The 25,210-nt window shown below is 40.2% G+C and overlaps 2 protein-coding genes and 1 long non-coding RNA gene across 3 annotated transcripts; 1 reads left to right on the top strand and 2 right to left on the bottom strand.

Annotated features, from left to right (window-relative positions):
* Positions 1-3,429: 3,429 nt before the first annotated feature.
* On the bottom strand, positions 3,430-24,101 carry LOC116255876 (receptor-like protein kinase At3g21340). The gene is made up of 7 exons (XM_050078295.1): positions 24,088-24,101; positions 23,824-23,990; positions 23,267-23,481; positions 23,048-23,174; positions 22,523-22,591; positions 4,017-4,206; positions 3,430-3,933 (listed from the first exon to the last, which is right to left on the bottom strand). The coding sequence occupies exons 1-7, from the start codon at positions 24,099-24,101 to the stop codon at positions 3,501-3,503; spliced, it is 1,215 nt and encodes a 404-aa protein (XP_049934252.1). The 3' UTR covers positions 3,430-3,500.
* Positions 19,739-22,035, top strand: LOC126410145 (uncharacterized). Its single transcript, XR_007573610.1, has 3 exons — positions 19,739-20,284; positions 21,694-21,822; positions 21,908-22,035. It is a non-coding gene; the product is annotated as an uncharacterized LOC126410145 (long non-coding RNA).
* On the bottom strand, positions 21,712-22,431 carry LOC126410144 (probable LRR receptor-like serine/threonine-protein kinase At1g51880). Its single transcript, XM_050078351.1, has 2 exons — positions 22,228-22,431; positions 21,712-22,144 (listed from the first exon to the last, which is right to left on the bottom strand). Exons 1-2 carry the CDS (start codon positions 22,332-22,334, stop codon positions 21,712-21,714), a joined length of 540 nt encoding a protein of 179 aa, XP_049934308.1. The 5' UTR covers positions 22,335-22,431.
* Positions 24,102-25,210: the final 1,109 nt, after the last annotated feature.

The following is a 25,210-nucleotide window of genomic DNA, read 5'->3' as shown; positions in this document are numbered from 1 at the left end:
AATTACCGGTTTGACATTCAATAGAGAGCTAACAACACACGTTTTCTAGAGACATTTTAATTTGAATTTTAAAGTGGCGAATTTGGAACATTTTCATTTATTTAAATTTTTCTTCGTCCCGATGTGGCTGTTTGTGGATCAGTTTCAAAAGTTGGACGTATTTAAAATTAAAGTTAGGCAGCAATTAGTGGTTCATTTCAGATGCTTCGTTGAACATAGGGTTGGGCACGCTTACCAGACAAACAATGGCAAATAGAGATGGAGCTCAGGGACAGGGTGGAGCCAAAGGAGGTGGGCGGGGTCTTGGGCCCTCTCAAAAACTTAAAAAAATTTATTTGTCGTATATAAAATTTTTTAAATTATAATTCAGTCTTCCTCATAAAAAAATTTCCAACTCCATCTCCGCCCACTGATAACCTTGAACACGATGGTCTTCTGCCCATAGAGAGGATGGAGCTAGATGTTGTTGCCTAATGCCTAGAATTGTGTTTGTTTCTCTCCCTCTCTCTCTCTCACAACTCAAAGCAACCTTTTTAATCACGCCTGAATATATGTCATAGCATAATATTGGATGATAATTTGCAACTTTGCCTTGATGCATGCACTGTTTACAAGTAAGAATTTGGTGCCGCTATATCTTGCTAACCCGATACCATAAGACCTCTGATACGCCGAACGAACATTGAGCAGTTCAATTAGCAGATCGATCGGCCGCCTTGGTTTTGCTTTTGGAGTACACGAATGGCATCTTTGAATGTTATCTTAGAAAACCATTGGCGCACAGAATGATTCGTGCCGAAGGGGCCTTAATTTGTCTCGAGGGGAAGAGCCAAGATTTCAGCTTTAAGAGGGCCGAACGGTCCTGCGATTGCCAAATGGAAACTGACGTCTATGTTTCCAAAAGTTTTACAGAACGCCATTGTTTGCAGAGCAGCAGCAATTCAGAGCAGAGTAAATCTTTGTTATTTGTTGGTGTTGAAAACCATATTTTCTTGAGCTGTGGATATATAAAAGGACCATTCATGTGAACAATCGTGGCATTCCCCAATTGAAATTTCAGAGAAATTAAACGTCTAATGGTAGAGGATTTTCTTTTCCGACAGTCACTTCGTACCCCCTCCCCTTGAAATGTTTCTGATGAAATAATGCAGTAGGCCCCCTTATATGATTCACTGTAAGCACAGTAGACGAAGACCCGTCACTTTCATGGTCAAGTTTGATGGCCTGGATCCATCTGCACGTCTCAATTCACAGCAGGTCTTTCAGATATATAGAAAATCATGATGCCCACAGTAGACGCCACCATTTTCGTTTTTTTCAGTTTAGTTTCCTTGCAATACATTAAGCGACATTCTTGTCGGCTATCTCAATTTTCTTGTCATAACGTGAACGCTTCCCAACTTTCCACAGAGAAAAGAGAATGAGAAAGAAGACTTGAACCTAACTGGATTCAACTGAAGGAGTTTGGTCAATCTGTCCAAACCCCATATGATCACTACCACATGGTTTTTGCTCAACCTGTCTGTCAAATTTGCAACAGCCCCTTCTTTCTGATTCAAGATTTCAAGTTTTCGGAATTAGATGAAGATCAAACGCGGTGAAATATTCAACTGGTGGGAAACGAAAGTAACAAAACCCGAGTAGTTCTGCCGTGTTAGACTTCCGTGAGCTGCCTCAATGCAAGGCTGCCAAGCCTGGTCAAACTTCCTCCTAAATTGCGAGTCCTTACCGATCACTGGTACTGGCTAGCTAGCTAGCTAGCTTTCCCTACTGGGTCACTGGTTTGTGAGCAAGACTAAACAATCGATAGAATAAGAAGCATATTCGATTCAGTATAAGCCGATACATGGTTGCTTCCTATTTATTGTTTATTTATTTTGAAGCTTTTCTTTTCTTAACCATTATTTCTTTATTTTATAAATACCATTTGCCAATTCACAGTCGATTCAGCTGAATCCTTGAATAGGCACCGGCTTAATTGAATTTTAAATTCAAATTTTATTTGAATGGTCGCGTAATTGCGATTTATATATTCATTCGGAAGGTGTTCATTTCGATAAGAAGAACGATGTGTTTTCCAAATACATGTTTTGAACATGTGATCTAACAAGAGACCATATTTCTATCTTGTCATTATAAATGTCATTTTATTACGTTCCTTAAAATAAAAAAATATGATTTTGGAACACGTTTTCAAAGAGACAAAGTATGACTATGAGGTCTGGGTGAGTTAAAACGTGTCCTGCCGCTGATTTGAAAATCATCACGCGCCTTTGATATGCCATTTCTCTTTCCAGTATCGTTATATATATATATATATATATATATATATATATATATATATATATATATATATATATATATATATATATATATATAATCCTCCTACAGTCCTACCATCTTGACTTCCATGCCCGCACAGTTGTCCAATACAATGGGTAGGCGTGATTAAACACTTTCCAATGCTGGATATATCACACAATGTGCTGTAGGAGGCTCGGGGATTTATCCATTCAAACACGAATGGAGAAATTCAGAAACGTTTTATATGTATCTGTCTGCGTACTTGTTCTTGGCATTTACTTACTCCACCATTATTAAATAAATGTGATTAACCTAGAAAAAAGAATTGGTCAAACTTGTGAGCAAAGAAGCCCGTCACTGTATCATGACTAATTGGCGAAATAATAAATCGTGACTAATCTGCAAAAACCTGTTGTAAAAAAAAAATGCAATCAATTTTTTGATTTAAAAAAAGTTCAGTTTTATGCCATAAAAAAATGCTAAGGCTATATTTAGAACTGGAACGCGTACATGAAATTTTACAAACACAAGTATTTATTTATTTATTTTTCATGTTTATATTTTAGAAACTTGATTTTTTAATCAAATTGTCATTTCAATATTATTTAGCAGAGAGAATTTATTCTTAAAGCATCACTGGACTACATTTTTGGCAGTTTATCATATTCAACTAAGCGGCCCTTAATTATAGGAGGCATTTCATGGCTGGAAGAAAACTTTAGATGTATTTTACCTCAGGCTGAGGATCGATAAAAAAGAAAGTTTAGCTTGCTCGGCCTTTTTCATAGATGATCCAGTGGAAATCGGAGGGCACAACACCTTTTACCATGTAGATTCCGTTGTTTTTTATCCATTGGTTCGATTTGAGAAACAGAGTTTTTGAGCTCATCTCTTTCATAAGCATGTCTTACACTCTGTTCACCTATTTTCACTGTAATCTAAAAAGCCATTTACTTCGGTGACACATAACAGAGGAGAATAAAATATGAAGAATCTGGAACAGGGGCGTACTGTAGCAAGCCTCATACGACTAAAATGTTCACTGCTCACAAATTTTTGATATTGTTCATGTAAACAGAAGCAAGAAGCAAAATATATGTGGTTGTTCCAGAAAACATACTTTTATCATAAAAGCACTTAGTGACCCATTTGTCGGCTGCATCGCCTCATAATTGCAGGACATGTTTGGTGGATGACTATCTGGCTGGTGGTAGAAACGAAGCTGAAGGAAATGAGCTGGAAACTTCATAAGAAGATGACGATGAATGTTGAACCTCTGCAAATGAGCAACCAGTCCTCTGTCGATAGTAAGTCTCTACCTCGATGGCCTCCTTCAGTTGGATTGCTACATCACTCATGCGGGGCCTTGAATGAGATTGTTGAGAGGTGCAGGACATTGCTAGATCTGCAACTTTCCACATGGAGTTTACTTCATATTGCGCACCCAGTTTAGGGTCTGCAACACTCTGGATGTCCCCTCTAACCAGTCTTGCCGTTGCCCATTGAACTATATGGAAACGCTCTCCGGATACATCGAACAATGGAGTACGTCCAGTTATGAGCTCAAATAGAACCACACCGAAGCTATAGACGTCGCTCTTCTTGGTGAGTAGGTTTGTACAGTAATACCTGCAAGCACACAAAGTTTTTAAGAGAAAAGTTTCTCTAGGAATGAAGCTTAATCATGTTCAACTAATGGAAAAAAACCATACTCAGGATCAATATATCCGGGTGTGCCGGCAACTACAGTTGATAAATGCGTCACATCGTCCTTTTTGCCAGCTTTGGACAATCCAAAATCTGCTACTTTTGCTTCCATCTTTGCATTCAAAAGAATATTTGTTGTTTTCACATCCCTGTGAATGATCGGCGGATTACATCCTGAGTGCAAATAGTCCAACCCTGCAATCAAGAAACATATGATCAGATTGCAGGAGCTTTACTTGTTTGACCTGGAAGCATTAATAAGACAAGAGCTCTGCAACGGAAATAATGGATGAAATAATGGAGGACTGCGACCTGCCGCAATGCTCAGTGCGACCTGAAGTCTTCTCTCCCATGTTAGAAATGCAGATGTGCTAGTCCTTCCTGCAAGATATAAAGTAACTTACTGCATGGCAATTAACTTGAATCTCTTTTTCAATTTGTTATCGTGTCCCTTTTATTCTGAGTTTATAGACCACTATCTTGTGTCTATGGTCTCATCCAACTGATTAAGATATTACACTTTTTCCGAAGACATGCTGAGGCTGGGCAGATTCTATCTGTTTATGCAAACAATAGAAAACTTCTAGGAATATGTCATACTTGACCTCCTTATATTAAGGGACCTAATAGAATCCCTTATTAAGGTGGGTGGATCTCTTGTTGGCAAATGAAAACAAAAAATTCATAAATAACGGCCAGTGTCATTATTGTCACCGATCATGCTTCTAATCGAGTATAAAGCACTTGATCTTCTTGAATTGAAGTTCTCAAGTCCAATAAGAGCATGGTTCATGTCCTTATCACTAGTTATAAGCTTAGTTGTCCAAGTGACCTACCTGACAGCAGCTGCCTAAGATCCCCACCACTCATGTACTCATAGATAACAATCAGATTTGCACCTTCCTCACAGTACCCAACAAAGGAGACTAAGCATTTGTGGTGAACTGTCATCAATAGCTTCACCTAAAACGTGTGACACTTCATAATCATGAATCATATATGTCATGGACTGAACGTTAATAATTGAAAACATAGTGAAGTCAAAGCGTACGAACCTCTGCTACAAATTCCTTGGTTCCTTGTGATTGAGAATTCTTTAGTACCTTGACAGCAACTTCACAACCATTTTCAAGTCGGCCATGGTATACATTGCCAGATCCTCCTCCACCGATGACTTTCTCAAAGTTGTTGGTGATTCCCACTATATCAACATGAGAGAAACAACTCTTGCTTTCTTGTCCTAAAAGAGCCGTTGACTTGCCACTATTAACTAGCACAATTGCAAAGGAAATAGTTAGTGTATGAAAATTTCGTTATAACTCTAAGAGGTGTGATTTAAATGATTCACATTAGAGAACTTAACATGGTTCTTTCGGGGAGAGAGGTCCAACCACACTATAACTCTAACAGGTCTAACATTCAGATCTTATTATGCTTTTAAACCACCCCGATCGAATGTAGGTCTGATACCATTCAAACATAAGTAAACCAAATGCACATGCACGTATGCTTCGGAGCGAATTATATGGACCGATTCTTGGAGGAACATAAGATCCAACGTTTTGAAATTTCACTACTGAGAACAGGAAGAAAATCAAGCAAGTTATTATACCAGATGAACTCCAACGAACCGCATTTCCAGGCCGCTTCCTGGAAATGAAGATGGCAAGCATAACCAAGACCAATAAGAACAAGAGCGAACCAATAATTGGTCCAACTATCACCCCCTTCTCTGAGCTGTTTGCGCTTGCGTTGCCCGCAAGATTGTTGCCCGCAAGATTGTTGCCCGAAATGCTACAAGAGGAAAATTTTAAAACGGATTCAACAGTGGCACTAACCAAAGACTGGAACGAAAAGAACCAGATGATGACTTACTTTAGGTTTATCATTGGATTTGTAGTTAGTGATGCCGGCACTGATCCACTAAATTGATTGTAAGCCAAGTTTCTGCAGCATGTCATGCACTTATGAGCAGCAGTAAGTTTAAAACAGGCCGAATCAGGTTCGAACTAAATCATTAGTTTTTGTGTTAAGTCACCATAAATATATAAACGAGCTTCTTAGAGTGACAGTCAACCTAGTGAAATCTACGTAACATGTTCTGTACTCACAACTGCTTCAAATTGGGAAGATCTCCAAGGAATTTAGGAATGCTTCCATTCAGGCTGTTGTTCTGCAAGTCACTGCCAAACGAGAAAAACAATTACCAACTTTATAAATGTGAATCAAATCCTTAAAGAGGCACCAAAAGTGATCACTTACATCGTCTGAAGAGCAGTCAAGTAACTGAAATCCAAAAGGGGGCCAGCGAGTCCATAACCGCTCAGATGTCTACAGTGCGAAACTAGTATGAGAATAAAAGACAGGAACAGTCTGAATGATATTGAGCTTCCGACGAGTGATGTCAACTTTTTGAAACCGACCCAATTTATAATCATTTTGTGGGGTCTAGGAAGAAGATTCAAACAGTAATCGAATTCAGCTTCGGCGTATAGTTTTGTCAAAAAAGTGAATTCAAGTCCGAGATCGAAGGTGATTTAAAGGATTTTGCAGCAACGTGCACATGCAATTCCTCTGGCCGAAGCGTGCTCTATATATATATATATATATATATAAAGGAGCGAGAGAGAGATTGGTAGAAACCGTAACTTTGATCGAAGACCAAAACCAGATTTTTAGTTTTTTTTTTGTTAAACATTTACTTTAAATAAAGTATAAATATCAAAATATATTTATAAAAACTATTTTGATATCAAACATGCTTTGATTTACGTTGTTTTTATGAAAATTATGGACTTTTCTATCATAAAAAAATTGTTGCTATGGAAGCAATTCATTTTTCTTTATTATAAAAGGTAGTATTAAAGTTCAAAGAATGATGAATTTAATTTATTTTGCATCAACCTATTTTGAAGATCAAAACAATAAAGTTAGATTGCAAAAAAAAAAAAAAACACTTTAAACATCACATTTTTAAATGATCTGGTTTTTGTCCTTGACTTAATGCACTGTTTGGTTGCAACCAATTATATATGTAAGACCCACGATTTTTATTAAGTTTCCTTAATTATGGGAACGTTATTATGAGCAGGAAATCATAAACGGTAGGTTTAAATGACTGCAAAAATGAAATGGAAACTGCCAATTAAATGAAAAAGAGAGAAACTATGGAAAGAAATGAAAAAAAGAAACGAAAAGAAATTCGTATGACAGTTACAAGGGTTGTGAAGGGGGCTCTTTAAATCTGATTTACAATAATTAACCCTTTCTTTACTGCCTTCATAAAAGAGAAAACTCAACAATTGAGAATTTGAGAGAAAGAAAGGGAAAAGAAAAACTGACGGGTTATTCATTCCCTTGGGAGAGGTTGAAAAATAATCATCCCTTATTGCTACAGCCATCGACTAGAGAGTCCAGCAACAAGAGGATTCGAGAGAAAGAGAGAGAGAGACATCCTCATTCTTGTTTTCTTTCTCGTTGAGGTTGAAGTGGGTGGTCGCTGGAAAAGAATCAGAAGATCAAGAAAAGGGACTGCGAAAGAGGAACAAGAAGGTTGTGACAGACTTTGATAGGTATGGGAAATTTCAGTTATGAATGCAGCATGAAGCCTGTATATTTTGAGTTCTTATACATACATATGCAATGTGGATTTATGAATGTATACGCCTAGACATGAACATATGCATGAGGCGTTGTATGATGTTAATGTTACACAATGTTCTTCGATTCGTCTCCGATTTTCTTGGACCTTTGTATTTGTATGCATAAATATGAATCTATGCATGAGTTAGTGTATGTTGGGATGGAAATATAGTATTATAAGTTATGGTTCTTTTCAAAGAAATCGAAGCATGCGAGGTATGAAGGGTGAGGTATGTTAGTCTTCGTTGGGTTATTGAACCTTCTCCGATGACTCGTATCATGCTGTTTTCCCCTTCTTCTTATATTTCGCTTATTTCACTTGTGAGAAAACGAGACTAAGCCAACATTAAACAAAGTATGTATAGTTGTAATAAGGATGCGTTAAAGAATCCGAACCAACAACAGAAAAGGAGAAGCAGACTCTGCTCAGTGTCGTCGACAGAGAGCAACGCCTGCTCTGATCGACATAAGGAAAACAAGGAATGTTGCAGAGGTGATTTGGGGGAAATTGGAGAACACGACCTTGACGTGGCAGGTTTCCTCATGTCGTCCCCCATTGTAGTCGGTTTCTCCCTGTCGCCTGGAAGAGCAGGGTCCTCCTTGCTGCCGGTTCATTCTCGTCGCAAGGAAGGAGGAGCAGAGAGAGACATGCCTGGTTTGGGGAGGTCGTCTCCCTCACGGTGGCAGGGCTGAAAAACGAGAGCAGCAGAGGAGGAGGTGGTGGTTGAGAGCATCGGACGGCGGTGGGAAACCAGAGCGTTGGAGCTTGCGGGAGGAGGACAGATCTCTCCCCATGGTCCCGCTTTTCGCTGGTTTTGAGTGAGGAAGAACGGTGGAAGCCACCGTCGGTTGAACGAAAGGAAGGAGGCTCGTGAGGAGAGAGAAAACGAAGCGGTGAAATGAAAGAAAAACGAGCGTGGTTCATTTTTATATCAAGTTGGAAAAATTTCAAAACGGGTCCACTAATTAGCAAAATATTCAGATAAGCTGTTATATATTTTATAACTTCTATGCTGCAACATTTTTGCTAAAAACCTCTTCAAAAAGAGGCTTGCGAAAGTGTTTTTCAATAGGAAACGGATGTTTAATATGAAATTTCGTTTCGATACCCTTTAAGTTTTTATAAATTGCCAAAGGGTAGTTTTATAAATTACACATGAAAAGTTATGTGTTATTGCTCGTTGATGCTCGTAATGGTGTTTAAAATTTCAGAAAGATGGTCCTGAAATCAATTTCGAAAAGTTGAAGAGGAAAGTCACGTTGTAAGAATTTAAAGTATAAATTCTCTTACTTTTGAATGGTTATTTTATTTGAGAAATTTTGGCGTGATAGTCTGTATGTTGTTTCTATGTTTGGAGGCCATTATCAAAAAAATGGTTTATTGTTTTTGTCTGGGAAACCGAGCCTAAGGGCGGTTTCTGTGAGAGGTACTAGACGATGTCTAGCATTGGCAAACCCTCACTTTTGAAATTCGAAGGCGAAACGTGGACTTTGTGCGATGGTTTATGCGAGTGCGAGCTTTCTGTTTTGCCCAGTGTTTGGTTTCGTCCCGGGAGGTAGTGGTCACACTCCTCTGGCTGTACTGGAGGGCCCACAGGGTATTGGGCGGCACAAGGGCCCGGGGTACTGCTGCTATGTTGGGAGAGACATCTCCTGGTCCCTCAAACCGGGTTCCTAGAGGGGCCATGCTGCTGCAGCGGCGATCTGGGATATCTCAGGAGGCTTCACTTCAGGTACCCTCGATCCGTTGGATCGCCTGGTGAAGATATGTTCTGTTCTGCCCGTGAGTGCCCACGGGGATTTCTGTTGCTCGGCACGATGACCATGACATTGTCAGAGAACCACGGTTGGAAGCCTACGAAATTTTGGAGGTTGTGCACACCTCGTTCTGTCATTGATGATGTGATGTAACTCTGATATGTGCTAAGTTTTGGAAAACTTATGGTTGTAGTTCATAAGGCCTTTTTTGGAATTGTTTACGAAACTAAATATTATTTTGGGCCATGTTTCATTCATGGCTGAATTTTCTCATACTCAGAGGAATTCTGACCCTTCTTTCTATCTACAGGTAGTCCTTGATAGCTTTTGCTTTGGAGCGACGACCTCAGTCTTGTGATGGACGGGCATTGGCATTCTGGACACTGCGTCGGTTTTGGGGATTTGTGGTTATTTTTGTTTGGGTCCAAGTATTTTATTATTGAAATAAAACAGTGTCTTATGTTCTGGTCATGACTCATTATTGCTTCCGCTATCATAGAAATGAAAGAAAATTTTTGGTGTCAAAAAGTGGGTCGTGACAACTTTGGTATCAGAGCACAGTGTCTAGAGTCCATGTCCAATGCCAATGTCGATCACAAGCAGAGGAAGTGTTATCCAAACCTGTTAAAGAAGGGTGTTTAGATTTCGACCTGAATATTGAGTTTCATATTTTTGTGGTAGTTCTAATGAATTGCTTTACGTATTCATATTTGTTTCCTCTGTGCGGTGTAGTTCAATGGCACGCACTAGAGGAGGGAGTGTTAGTGGAGGAAGGAGAACTCCTCGCAACAACGGGAACCGAAACACAGAGGCTCATCCTACTAGACCTAGGACGCCTGGTAGAAACATCCAACAACAACAGACATTCATCATGAACACTTTGCAGATGATGACAGGATTGATGTATGGCATGACGCAAAATACTTCTTCAGGAGGAACAAGTACGGATACAAACAGAACGACGAATGGTGAGGCAAGGGGAGTAACTCACCAACAGTTTATGAGTTTGCATCCTCCGAAGTTTTATGGGAAAGGCACTGCGGACGATGCCGAAGAATGGATAAATGAAACAGAGGAGATCTTTACCACCCTGGAAGTGCCTGACAACAAGAAGGTTCGGTATGGAACCTTTATGCTAAAAGGAGATGCTAAGGAATGGTGGCGAACGCAACGTGAGGTGAAGTTCGCAAATCACGAAGCGACCTGGGGAGAATTCAAGGAAGCCTTCACACATGCCTACATTCCAACCTTCACACGGGAGAAACGCATGCAAGAATTCCTGGACCTTCAACAAGGGAGTCTGAGTCTGCACGAATACATCGTCAAATTCAGACATTTGGAAAAATATTGTCTCCATGTGTATACTGCTGATGCGGACCGAGCAAATAAGTTCGTCAGAGGACTTAAAGACGGGTTGCAGAACCAAGTAATTAGTAGTCGTCCGAAAGATCTAGACGACGCTATCGACATGGCCACACGTCTTGAGGAAGGCTGGAACAGGATGCATGGGACAGATAGAAAAAGTGAATCTCTGCGATCCAAGTCGAGGCCAGACATACGCAGTGACAAGGTGAACCAAGGGGATAGATTCAAGAGACAGAGGCCATCAACATCCAGGCAGGACGATGAATGTCCCACATGTCATCGCCAACACCCCGGCAAACCATGTTACAGAGAGGTCGGGGCATGTCTCTATTGTGGAAGGCGAGGACATTTTATTCGTGAGTGCCCGAAGAAGAAAGAGGCAGAACAGGGGCGAGGTGCAGCAAACCAACCAGTAGAGAAGAAGGTACCTGGGAGAGTTTACGCGACCACGGTTGAAGATTTGAGATCCACTGATGTGAATGAAGGTACCCTTCTTGTACAACCTCATTGGTCTCATATTCTGTTTGACTCTGGTGCATCGCATTCTTTCGTTTCTAAGAGCTTTGTTGAAATTTTAAAGTTAGAAAGAAAGAATATGTTTGATCAAATGTTAGTCGCTACGCCCATGAAAAACAAAGACACATGCAAAACAAGACATGAGAAAGAGTTATCCCCAGTTCTTTTAATATGGTATGTTTAAATTTCGAGGACGAAATTTCTTTTTAGGGGGAAAGGATGTAAGACCCACGATTTTTATTAAGTTTCCTTAATTATGGGAACGTTATTATGAGCAGGAAATCATAAACGGTAGGTTTAAATGACTGCAAAAATGAAATGGAAACTGCCAATTAAATGAAAAAGAGAGAAACTATGGAAAGAAATGAAAAAAAGAAACGAAAAGAAATTCGTATGACAGTTACAAGGGTTGTGAAGGGGGCTCTTTAAATCTGATTTACAATAATTAACCCTTTCTTTACTGCCTTCATAAAAGAGAAAACTCAACAATTGAGAATTTGAGAGAAAGAAAGGGAAAAGAAAAACTGACGGGTTATTCATTCCCTTGGGAGAGGTTGAAAAATAATCATCCCTTATTGCTACAGCCATCGACTAGAGAGTCCAGCAACAAGAGGATTCGAGAGAAAGAGAGAGAGAGACATCCTCATTCTTGTTTTCTTTCTCGTTGAGGTTGAAGTGGGTGGTCGCTGGAAAAGAATCAGAAGATCAAGAAAAGGGACTGCGAAAGAGGAACAAGAAGGTTGTGACAGACTTTGATAGGTATGGGAAATTTCAGTTATGAATGCAGCATGAAGCCTGTATATTTTGAGTTCTTATACATACATATGCAATGTGGATTTATGAATGTATACGCCTAGACATGAACATATGCATGAGGCGTTGTATGATGTTAATGTTACACAATGTTCTTCGATTCGTCTCCGATTTTCTTGGACCTTTGTATTTGTATGCATAAATATGAATCTATGCATGAGTTAGTGTATGTTGGGATGGAAATATAGTATTATAAGTTATGGTTCTTTTCAAAGAAATCGAAGCATGCGAGGTATGAAGGGTGAGGTATGTTAGTCTTCGTTGGGTTATTGAACCTTCTCCGATGACTCGTATCATGCTGTTTTCCCCTTCTTCTTATATTTCGCTTATTTCACTTGTGAGAAAACGAGACTAAGCCAACATTAAACAAAGTATGTATAGTTGTAATAAGGATGCGTTAAAGAATCCGAACCAACAACAGAAAAGGAGAAGCAGACTCTGCTCAGTGTCGTCGACAGAGAGCAACGCCTGCTCTGATCGACATAAGGAAAACAAGGAATGTTGCAGAGGTGATTTGGGGGAAATTGGAGAACACGACCTTGACGTGGCAGGTTTCCTCATGTCGTCCCCCATTGTAGTCGGTTTCTCCCTGTCGCCTGGAAGAGCAGGGTCCTCCTTGCTGCTGGTTCATTCTCGTCGCAAGGAAGGAGGAGCAGAGAGAGACATGCCTGGTTTGGGGAGGTCGTCTCCCTCACGGTGGCAGGGCTGAAAAACGAGAGCAGCAGAGGAGGAGGTGGTGGTTGAGAGCATCGGACGGCGGTGGGAAACCAGAGCGTTGGAGCTTGCGGGAGGAGGACAGATCTCTCCCCATGGTCCCGCTTTTCGCTGGTTTTGAGTGAGGAAGAACGGTGGAAGCCACCGTCGGTTGAACGAAAGGAAGGAGGCTCGTGAGGAGAGAGAAAACGAAGCGGTGAAATGAAAGAAAAACGAGCGTGGTTCATTTTTATATCAAGTTGGAAAAATTTCAATACGGGTCCACTAATTAGCAAAATATTCAGATAAGCTGTTATATATTTTATAACTTCTATGCTGCAACATTTTTGCTAAAAACCTCTTCAAAAAGAGGCTTGCGAAAGTGTTTTTCAATAGGAAACGGATGTTTAATATGAAATTTCGTTTCGATACCCTTTAAGTTTTTATAAATTGCCAAAGGGTAGTTTTATAAATTACACATGAAAAGTTATGTGTTATTGCTCGTTGATGCTCGTAATGGTGTTTAAAATTTCAGAAAGATGGTCCTGAAATCAATTTCGAAAAGTTGAAGAGGAAAGTCACGTTGTAAGAATTTAAAGTATAAATTCTCTTACTTTTGAATGGTTATTTTATTTGAGAAATTTTGGCGTGATAGTCTGTATGTTGTTTCTAGAGGCCATTATCAAAAAAATGGTTTATTGTTTTTGTCTGGGAAACCGAGCCTAAGGGCGGTTTCTGTGAGAGGTACTAGACGATGTCTAGCATTGGCAAACCCTCACTTTTGAAATTCGAAGGCGAAACGTGGACTTTGTGCGATGGTTTATGCGAGTGCGAGCTTTCTGTTTTGCCCAGTGTTTGGTTTCGTCTCGGGAGGTAGTGGTCACACTCCTCTGGCTGTACTGGAGGGCCCACAGGGTATTGGGCGGCACAAGGGCCCGGGGTACTGCTGCTGTGTTGGGAGAGACATCTCCTGGTCCCTCAAACCGGGTTCCTAGAGGGGCCATGCTGCTGCAGCGGCGATCTGGGATATCTCAGGAGGCTTCACTTCAGGTACCCTCGATCCGTTGGATCGCCTGGTGAAGATATGTTCTGTTCTGCCCGTGAGTGCCCACGGGGATTTCTGTTGCTCGGCACGATGACCATGACATTGTCAGAGAACCACGGTTGGAAGCCTACGAAATTTTGGAGGTTGTGCACACCTCGTTCTGTCGTTGATGATGTGATGTAACTCTGATATGTGCTAAGTTTTGGAAAACTTATGGTTGTAGTTCATAAGGCCTTTTTTGGAATTGTTTACGAAACTAAATATTATTTTGGGCCATGTTCCATTCATGGCTGAATTTTCTCATACTCAGAGGAATTCTGACCCTTCTTTCTATCTACAGGTAGTCCTTGATAGCTTTTGCTTTGGAGCGACGACCTCAGTCTTGTGATGGACGGGCATTGGCATTCTGGACACTGCGTCGGTTTTGGGGATTTGTGGTTATTTTTGTTTGGGTCCAAGTATTTTATTATTGAAATAAAACAGTGTCTTATGTTCTGGTCATGACTCATTATTGCTTCCGCTATCATAGAAATGAAAGAAAATTTTTGGTGTCAAAAAGTGGGTCGTGACAATATATATATATATAAAATTTAAGACAAAAAACGGAGAAAAGTGTACACAAGAAAGATAAGTTTTACTTCTTTATAAAAGATAATAAACCTAAAATAGCAACTGCCCTTTCCTAGTCTTGAAATATCTTGTTTATAATTTAAAATATAGTGGCCAGTTGTTTTTAAAATTCTGGAGTTAATATAATAAGGGGCGCTCACTAGGTTATTTGCCTAGTTGTTTGGAGTAAAAAGACTTACAGGGCAGTAACTCGAGGCGTGGAATCGGTGCTGCAGTTGACCCACTCCCAGGCATAGCCGATGGGAAGGCAAGGATCTCCGCTCCATGGCTGGAGTTGCACATAACTCTTCTGAAACTCACTCAACGCCTTCACTGTGAACCAACACCAACATCCAAAGAATAAGAAGACATAAAAGAGGGGGAACAGGGAGATAGCGAGAGACATAGGACATACCGTCTGAACTGTTGGTTGCATCGACGCCCCAAACAGGACCGATCGCATAGAACTCTGCCGCGCTTATTAAAGGGGGCAGAGTGGAGCCTTTGGATTTCACCAGCGACAACACCGAGCTAGTCGACAGTGCGATGTTGGGGTGCAGAATCTCCAAGACTGTCCCGCTTGGAACGATTGTCTTGGAATAAAATTGCTGATCGTCCAAGTAGATGTCGAACGACCTGCTGGCGTTGGCCAACATTTCCACGAAATAAAAAGTAACGTAATGAGGCACCGGAAAGGTCGAGGTTATGAGGTTGGGGATGGTCATGTTAGATGCTAGACTGGATGATGGCGTAATTGCCTGCCGCACAACAGCAGCCGGTGGTCTGTCTGCTAGGTCAGAGCTCGGGTCAGAGCTCCTCCTCACCGGACTTAACCCGGTCGTTGAATAGTTGGTAAAAGGAAACCAGAGTCGATCATAGGGATCATCTGGGTACCTGCAAAAAGATAATATTGATTAGAGTAGGACCGGCGCCAATAGTCAACAACTAGGGATCGATTCAGCAATCAACAAGGCTAGTTGCGCTAGATGATGAGTGGCAAGGGCCGGGCATGAATTTAAGAGCTTGTGGTTTGGTAGTTGATGTTGGGTACAATTAATACTACCCCTCTCTTTCACATTCGGGAACTTTACCTCAAATAAGTGGACAACGCGTAGGCGTATCTGCCCTCAAGGTACAAAGGGCAGTTGGTGTCCATTTCCTGATACATGCCTTGGTCCAGCTTCTTTACTTCAAGAGCGTTGATGAAGGGAACGTCCTTGGCATTGGTTCGAGCCAAACAGACACTAACATCATCAACTTTGGTGGCGTGGATCATCTCCAAGAATGTAGAACCATTATCTCCGGTCATGAACACCGGCGACCAAAGGTCCCCGTTGAAAAGAACGTTAAATGTTGGCGGCAACGACAGGCCGTCGTAGTTGCCATAGTAAAACCAAGCACGAACCAGGATCTTGATGCCTTGGCCCACGCCAGGGAAGGAGTAGCAGTTCTTTCTCTGATCAGGGAAGTACCGGAGAGTATTGAATGGCGCTATGAGTCGGTAGTCGATCCCCACCGTCGCGGATTGGCCCGACTTTACATACTGTTCATCACCGACCCATGTCATGCTCGAGTATCCCGTAATATTGCCGGAAGTTCCGCAGTCAACGTTCAAAGGCACTGCAAATTTAGGCAAATCAAGGAATGATCATGTGAATAGTACTGTAACTAAGCTTCAATTTCATGGCTTCCCCATTCGGTAGGTCATTTTGCTGTTGTTCGATTCAAACTCGGTTAATTGCCTGGTGAACATTTTTTTCTTCGAAATCCTATTATGTCAATCTGCCAAGAGTTTGACACCCAGCATGCGCACAGAGGCCGTCTACCAGAGAGCGGTTCCGGCTAAAACGTTTGAAATATTCGTTCACCTCAGCCTTTTATCATGATCTTATATAGAAAACAGACCAAATGATTTTAATGGCGATCGATATGAGAAAACAATGGAAGAATTTTCAAAGGGGGTGTTGTTGTGTGTTAGGGGTATAGTATTTTCAAACATTGTAGAGGGGCAAACAATATTTAAAAATATAAGTACAATACTTGTTTTTTCACCACGTTCTTCCCACGGACTTTCTTCTCCTTATCAGTTGCTTCATCCACTTCCGAAATCCATATGCTGGAGAAAGGGCGGAGGCAGAGGGGCGGATGGATAAAATTAAGAAAGAAAGAAAGAAAGAGATGACGGGGGGGGATTCCTTGTATGTGAGTGTGGGATGGATTTATCGTCCCTATAAACTAGCCGTCACATGAATGTTAGTGACAGTTTTATGATGGAGTAACAATTTATATAGTTTTTCAGCAATGATTCATGAGGTTTTCAATTTCAAATTAATTTCTAACTTTTAGCCCTCCAAAACATGATATTGCAGAATTCTTTTACACACACATATATATATATATATGTATATATATATCAGATTTTGAAATTCTTTTAATACAATTTTTAGCATATCCGTACTTTGAAATTAATATAATGGTTATATCATCAAAGTATATCATAAAAGAATAAATGTAAAATGTAAAAGGTTTTGTCCTTCAAACTTACTCGCCTGCGGCTTCTTCCAGTGTATGGAAGATGGTGAAGGTGGCGTTTTTATTCAATGTACCTCGTTAATCCTCTTACAGAGTGCATGGAGGTTAAGGAAGCTAAATAAGTATTTTGTTAGGAACAACACAATAAACACTCCTCTCGCACTCTCAAGAAGGGGTTAGAAGCAACAAGGAAGAAGATAACGATTTACGTGGTTCAGAGCAATAATATCCTACGTCCACGGTCGCACAGATCTCTTGTATTCTCTCTCTTCTATGAACACACATAACAGACACTCTCAGCGGCAGCTATCCTCAAAACATAAGGATTAGGGCAAACCCGCATTTTTACAAAATGACCCATATGCCCTTACATGGAGATCAACTTCCATACACCAACATATTTAACCATGCAACCTGGAGTTGATGAAGAGAGGAAGAACAGAGATCAAAGAAGCGGCCAATCACTCCAGGGGCGGCCAATCACTACCATCTTCATTTTAGTCAATTCTACATATACAAACTAATAGCACCAAGTTTTTCTTTACAAAAGGAAGAGGAAGGAGATGATGCTTACGCTGGCCAGATGCAGAGACAGCACAAAGGGCCAATAACAGAGGCACCAGTACCCCCATGCTGTCCGTTGAAGAAAATCGTTGCACCTGTAGGCTGTGGATGAGTTTCAGTTTCCCCTTTTGCTGCCAAATATAGGAGTAAGTGCAGCCTGAGCCTACGAATGACTACTTTATACAATGAAGAGACTGAGAAGGAGAGAGTGGTTGGTAAGTGGAGCTTTCAGATTCAAGATTCTGGAGGAAGAATGAGTGGTTGATGGAAATGGCAGTTCTCCGGAAAAGTTCATTGAAGCAGCAGCCTCCTCCGGTCCTGTGCTTGCAAATGTTGAGAGCGCCTCTTGGATTAGTCATTTTCATATTTGTCAGTCCTTGTTAACTTTTTTGTCAAATAACTACCATCTTCTTTCCATTTTTCATACATGTTCATCGATTTTTCTTCTTCTACATTAGGTTATATTCATCCCCCTAACCTCCCATCTTGCATCGATCGTTTCAGACAATCTAAGTTGAAAACTAATTGCTTTTTGTTCAGTTAGCAGAACTCCCCACGTAACGTGGGGTCAAGATTCAGTCACAAAGCCTATCACTTCTGTGCTCATTTGCATTTCCTTTTCTACCTTCGCCGTGGGTCTTACTGCATCACTTAATTTTGCAAAAGGACACACGCTCAAAATGAAAAGGACAGTGGCTGATTCTGATAAACCCTTGTCCTATGCAATGACTTTTCATTAAGAGCATCAAAGATTGATCGTTGATAAAGGCCTTTCTCAACTTTTTCTTTTCTTTTTAACTTTAGAATTGAATGAAACATCTGTTCATTTATTTCTAATATAATTGGATAGTGATTTCTTCTGGCCTTTGAACTCTTGACATTGTGTCACCCAAGGTTATCCAATTTCAGGCTATATATGTAAGTTGACATGGAGACATTTTTTTGGCAAACTTTTGTTTAAAAGTAAGACAACATTTGCATAACCATTTGACTTTGTTTTAACTCATAAAGGATTATTATAAATTTTACATGTTACAAAGGCATACATTTGTTTTACAACTTTTTTATGAATATGCCTCGCTTTTATGAAAAATTTGGAAGAACAAGCTCATTTTTTAAAAGTTTTCCAAATACACATCCGAGTTCTTGAAAACTTCTACACTTAATCCTAAACTTTGAGAAGTTATGGGCAATCAAGTAGCTCGCGTGTAGATTTATTACCATTTTCTTACTTGCACTTAGAAGCTTACAATTTGAGATTCTTCAGCAAAATCTTGAGGATATATACCCGAAAAAGAATAAAATTATCCTTTTGTCCAATTAGTATGATCCGAGCTGCAGATGTGATCCATAATTGGTAGCCCCTTGGAAAGTTTTTTTCTTTTGCCAAAGGGAGTTCATGACGGGTTACGATATTTCTCATCTCGGGAAATGCATCATGGGCAGCAAAAAAATAAAAACAGACGGAATTCTCTAACTCCAAATGATAGACAGAACACCATTCGTGGATGCTAGAACTGCAAACAATAAAAAATTCTCAGCTACAACTAAGCCCCACAAAACCGTCAACAGGTTGCATCTTACAGCCATCTCCTGCTAGCGATTTATAAGTAGACATAAAAGGGCTCGGGTCATACTTATTGGATGTTCATAATTCGGATTCAAATATGAGCAAAGCAAACAAATGGCGATTTCGAATGAAGAAGAAACTCTACACAAAAGATCCGTTTGTTTTACTACACTTAAATCCAAGTGGCAATTTAGGGCGCTGGGGAAAGTTAATATATACAGCAAAAAACAGAGGTCAGAGGAAGGGGGGAGAGGATATACAAAAAGAGAGATGCAGAACGTCCAAAAACCATCGTTAAAGACCTGGAGGCACAAAACCACTGCTCCACCTACCAATTTGAAAAAAAAAAAAAAAGACTGTTACTAACTCCTCTAAGCATACATTAAACCTTCTGCCCGTTCATTTAACCATATTCATATCTGTTATCTTCATCTCTGTAGCATTGTTCCAATCTCTAGGGGAAAAGTGTCATACTGAATAGTGATAAAAAGATCTCCATCATTCCAGCTCAATTCATAAAATAGGCCACTTCCGTCGTCCTTCAGTTATCCCCTTCAACCGTCTCTGCCATCTGTTGTTAAAGAAAACATTCAACTCTTCTCCTTCCTGCAAAAAACTAGTGCCCCAAAAAAATGACCCTATGGTGGTCCAAATTTGCTTCACATCTCAAGGTCATACTTATCTACCACTGTCTTGTACCATGACTGCTTCCACTATTCGGTTACCCCTTCAATTCACTGTGACAATGAAGGCATGAGGGTCCGTCCATGCGGCAGCCGACGAGAGGTTGCCTACCTTGGTCAGTAAAAAAAACAGGTGTATAGATGCGTTAGAATCGAATCTGCACATCTTGTTTCATTGCAGTCAGGTGAAAAAGTAGATCAGGTGTTTTGTGAATCGCTTCTGGCAGAAAAGATATCCTCATCTTAATATAGAGTATAGACCAAGAGATTGATGCTCGGTCCGATTGCAGGGAGGAGGTCGGGGCAATTTGGCTGAAGGGAGTTTGAGTTGTTTCTGGTTTTGACTAAGGATGTGCCGAGGGACTTAATGGAGTGCAAAGTCATGAATCAGGACGGGGACTTTTCGGAAGATTGGCCCATGGTCTAAGCCAACGTACTGGCATCCACTCAGATTGCCTCTGTGAAGGTGAATGAACAATGAAGGTAGGGTGAGATTACTATGAATTGCTTTTCTCTTGGATCTAAGTTACAGAAATTACCTCTTGACATCTTGTTCTGAGCTTCCGCTCGAATTGTTCCATTCATCGACTCAGGCACCAATCTATAGACCTCTTGATATATAGATGATCAAGTTGAAAAGGGAGGAAACTCCCTGTTTATCATACGTCTAGATTACGTTGCTATTCTCTGCTTTGATGACTCGAGAAAACACATAGCCTTTAGTTCTTCCCTTTCACAAGCCTATCTAAAAGAAAAGCACCCCTTTCTTTCCTGTTGAATAAAACGATTACAGGATAGACGAGAATAGTATAAAACACGAAGAAGAACGACTATTATTTGCTATTCCATCCCGTGATATAACCAAAACGTTCAGTTCTCAGCCACTTTAATTTTGAGCATGTCCATGGTAAAAGAAGCAAGAAATAACAGGTTATTCCACAAATTAAACAAGTGTCCATCACATAAACACCAAGGAGATACGTCTGTCTGCTGAAACACCTCATAAGTTCAGGACATTTCGTGGAAGACTATCTGGCTGGTGGTAGATGCGAACTGGACAGAGATGAGCTGGAAAATCCAAAGTCTGCTACTTTTGCTTCCATCCTTGCATTCAAAAGTATATTTGTTGTTTTCACATCCCTGTGAATGATTGGCTGATAAAATCCTCAGTGCAAATAGTCCAATCCTGCACACGAGAAACATAATAGTTGATTAACCTGAAAGCATTGCATTGATGAGACAAGAGAGCTGTGCAATGGAAATAATGGAGAAATAGGACCTGTCGCAACCCTCACCGCTATCTGTAGTCTAATTTCCCAAGTTAGAAATGCAGGCGTGATACTCCTTCCTGCCGGGAGAGAAAACTCATATTGAAATCGACTTGAATCACTTTTCAAATTTGTTTTAGCTTGAAGTTATCCCTTTTCCGATCACCTTATAGACTTCTCTAATGTTCCCTAACTGACAGTAGCTGCCTTAGATTCCCACCACTCATGTACTCATAGATAAGAATCAGATTTCCACCTTCCTCCCAGTACCCAACAAAGGAGACCAAGCATCTGTGGTGAACTGTCATCAATAGCTTCGCCTGAAATGGTCTCAAATGATTCCTAGTCGTTTAACATCTATATTATGAACTGAAAACGTGTAATCTAAAAAGCCATTTACTTCGGTGACACATAACAGAGGAGAATAAAATATGAAGAATCTGGAACAGGGGCGTACTGTAGCAAGCCTCATACGACTAAAATGTTCACTGCTCACAAATTTTTGATATTGTTCATGTAAAAAGAAGCAAGAAGCAAAATATATGTAGTTGTTCCAGAAAACATACTTTTATCATAAAAGCACTTAGTGACCCATTTGTCGGCTGCATCGCCTCATAATTGCAGGACATGTTTGGTGGATGACTATCTGGCTGGTGGTAGAAACGAAGCTGAAGGAAATGAGCTGGAAACTTCATAAGAAGATGACGATGAATGTTGAACCTCTGCAAATGAGCAACCAGTCCTCTGTCGATAGTAAGTCTCTACCTCGATGGCCTCCTTCAGTTGGATTGCTACATCACTCATGCGGGGCCTTGAATGAGATTGTTGAGAGGTGCAGGACATTGCTAGATCTGCAACTTTCCACATGGAGTTTACTTCATATTGCGCACCCAGTTTAGGGTCTGCAACACTCTGGATGTCCCCTCTAACCAGTCTTGCCGTTGCCCATTGAACTATATGGAAACGCTCTCCGGATACATCGAACAATGGAGTACGTCCAGTTATGAGCTCAAATAGAACCACACCGAAGCTATAGACGTCGCTCTTCTTGGTGAGTAGGTTTGTACAGTAATACCTGCAAGCACACAAAGTTTTTAAGAGAAAAGTTTCTCTAGGAATGAAGCTTAATCATGTTCAACTAATGGAAAAAAACCATACTCAGGATCAATATATCCGGGTGTGCCGGCAACTACAGTTGATAAATGCGTCACATCGTCCTTTTTGCCAGCTTTGGACAATCCAAAATCTGCTACTTTTGCTTCCATCTTTGCATTCAAAAGAATATTTGTTGTTTTCACATCCCTGTGAATGATCGGCGGATTACATCCTGAGTGCAAATAGTCCAACCCTGCAATCAAGAAGCATATGATCAGATTGCAGGAGCTTTAGTTGTTTAACCTGGAAGCACTAATAAGACAAGAGCTCTGCGATGGAAATAATGGAGGACTACCACCTGCCGCAATGCTCAGTGCGACCTGAAGTCTTCTCTCCCATGTTAGAAATGCAGATGTGCTAGTCCTTCCTGCAAGATAGAAAGAAACTTACTACATAGCAATTAACTTGAATCTCTTTTCAATTTGTTATCATGTCCCTTTCATTCTGACCTTCTATGGTCTCATCAAACTGTTTAAGATATTACACTTTTTCCCAAGACATGCTGAGGTTAGGCATATTCAATCAGTTTCTGCCAACAAAAGAAAACTTCAAGGAATATGTCATACTTGACCTCCTTACATTAAGGGCCCTAATAGAATCCCTTATTAAGGTGGATGGATCTCTTGTTCGCAAATGGAAACAACAAATTCATAAATAACGGCCAGTATCATTATTGTCACCCATCATGCTTCTAATCGAGTATAAAAACACTTTACCTTCTTGAATTTGAAGTTCTCAAGTCCAATAAGAACATTGTTCATGTCCATATCATTGGGCCACCAATACTGGAATAGTTGTAAGCTTACTTGTCCAAGCGACCTACCTGACAGCAGCTGCCTTAGATCCCCACCACTCATGTGCTCATAGATAACAATCAGATTTGCACCTTCCTCACAGTAGCCAACAAAGGAGACTAAGCATTTGTGGTGAACTGTCATCAATAGCTTCACCTAAAACGTGTGACACTTCATAATTATGAATCATATATGTTATGGACTGAATGTAATGAATTGAAAACATAGTGAAGTCAAAACGTACGAACCTCTGCTACAAATTCCTTGGTTCCTTGTGAGTGAGAATTCTTTAGTACCTTGACAGCAACTTCACAACCATTTTCAAGTCGGCCATAGTATACATTGCCAGATCCTCCTCCACCGATGACTTTCTCAAAGTTGTTGGTGATTCCCACTATATCAACATGAGAGAAACAACTCTTGATCTCCTGTCCTAAAAGAGCCGTTGACTTGCCACTATTAACTAGCCCAATTGCAAAGGAAATAGTTAGTGTATGAAAATTTCGTTATAACTCAAAGAGAGATGATTTGAATGATTCACATTACAGAACTTAACATGGTTCTTCGGGGAGAGAGGTTCAACCACACCATAACTCTTATCAGGTCTAACATTCAGATCTTATTATGCGCTTAAACCACCCCGATCGAATGAAGGTCTCATACCATTCAAACATAAGTAAACCAAATGCACATGCACGTATGCTTCGGAGCGAATTATGTGGACCAATTCTTGGAGGAACATAAGATCCAACCTTTTGAAATTTCACTACAGAGAAGAGGAAGAAAATCAACCAAGTTATTATACCAGATGAACTCCAAGGAACCGCATTTCGAGGCCGCTTCTTGGAAATGAAGATGGCAAGCATAACCAAGACCAATAAGAACAAGAGCGAACCAATAGTTGGTCCAACCACCACCCCCTTCTCTGAGCTGTTTGCGCTTGCGTTGCCCGCAAGATTGTTGCCCGAAATGCTACAAGTGGAAAAATTTAAAACGGATTCAACAGTGGCACTAACCAAAGATTGGAACGAAAAGAACCAGATGCGTGGTGTTAGCGGTGATGACTTACTTTAGGTTTATCATTGAATTTGTAGTTAGTGATGCCGGCACTGATCCATTAAATTGATTGTAAGCCAAGTTTCTGCAGTATATGATACACTCATGAGTAGCAGTAAGTTTGAAACAGGGCGAATCAGGTTCGAATTAAAATGATTAGTTTTTGTATCAAGTCACCATAAATACATAAACAAGATTCTTAGAGAGACAGTTAACCTAGTGAAATCTACGTTACATGTTTTGTACTTACAACTGCTTCAGATTGGGAAGATGTCCAAGGAATTCAGGAATGCTTCCACTCAGGCTGTTGTTCTGCAAGTCACTATCAAACGAGAAAAACAATTACCAAACTTTTATAAATGTGAATCAAGTCCTTAAAGAGGCACCAAAAGTGATCACTTACATCGTCTGAAGAGCACTCAAGTTACTGAAATCCACGAGGGGGCCGGTGAGTCCATAACCGCTCAGATGTCTACAGTGGGAAAAGAGTATAAGAATAAAAGACAGGAACAGTCTGACTGATTTTGAGCTTCCGATGAGTGATGTCAACTATTTGAAACCGACCCAAATTGAGAATCATTTTGTGGGGTCTAGAAAGAAGATTGAAACAGTAATCTAATTCAGCTTCGGCGTATAGTTTTGTCAAAAAAGTGAATTCAAGTCCGAGATCCAAGGTGATTTAAGGGATTTTGCAGCAGCGTGCACATGCCATTCCTCGGGCCGAAGCGTGTTCGCTATAGAGAGAGAGAGAGAGAGAGAGATTGGTAGAAGCCATACCTTTGGTCGAAGACAAAAACCAGATTCATTAGTTTTTCTTGTTAAACATTTATTTTAGTTAATGTATAAATATCTTAATATATTTATAAAAACTGTTTTGATATAAAACATGCTTTAAGTTCTTTTTATGAAAATTATGGATTTTTCTATTATCAAAAAATTGTTGTTGTGGAAGTTATTCATTTTTTATTATTATAAAAAGTAGTATTAAAGTTCAAAAAATGATCAATTTAATATGTTTAGCATCAACCTATTTTAAAGATCACATCAATAAAGTTAGATTGCAAAAAAAAAAAAACACTTTAAACATCACACTTTTAAATGTTCTGTTTTTGTCCTTGAGTTAATGCACGCATTGG

This window comes from Nymphaea colorata, chromosome 6 (genome assembly GCF_008831285.2).
Source record: "Nymphaea colorata isolate Beijing-Zhang1983 chromosome 6, ASM883128v2, whole genome shotgun sequence".
NCBI classification, from domain to species: Eukaryota; Viridiplantae; Streptophyta; class Magnoliopsida; order Nymphaeales; family Nymphaeaceae; genus Nymphaea; species Nymphaea colorata.
The sequence above is the reverse complement of the archived record's forward strand: the minus strand, read 5'-3'. Positions and strand labels throughout refer to the sequence as shown.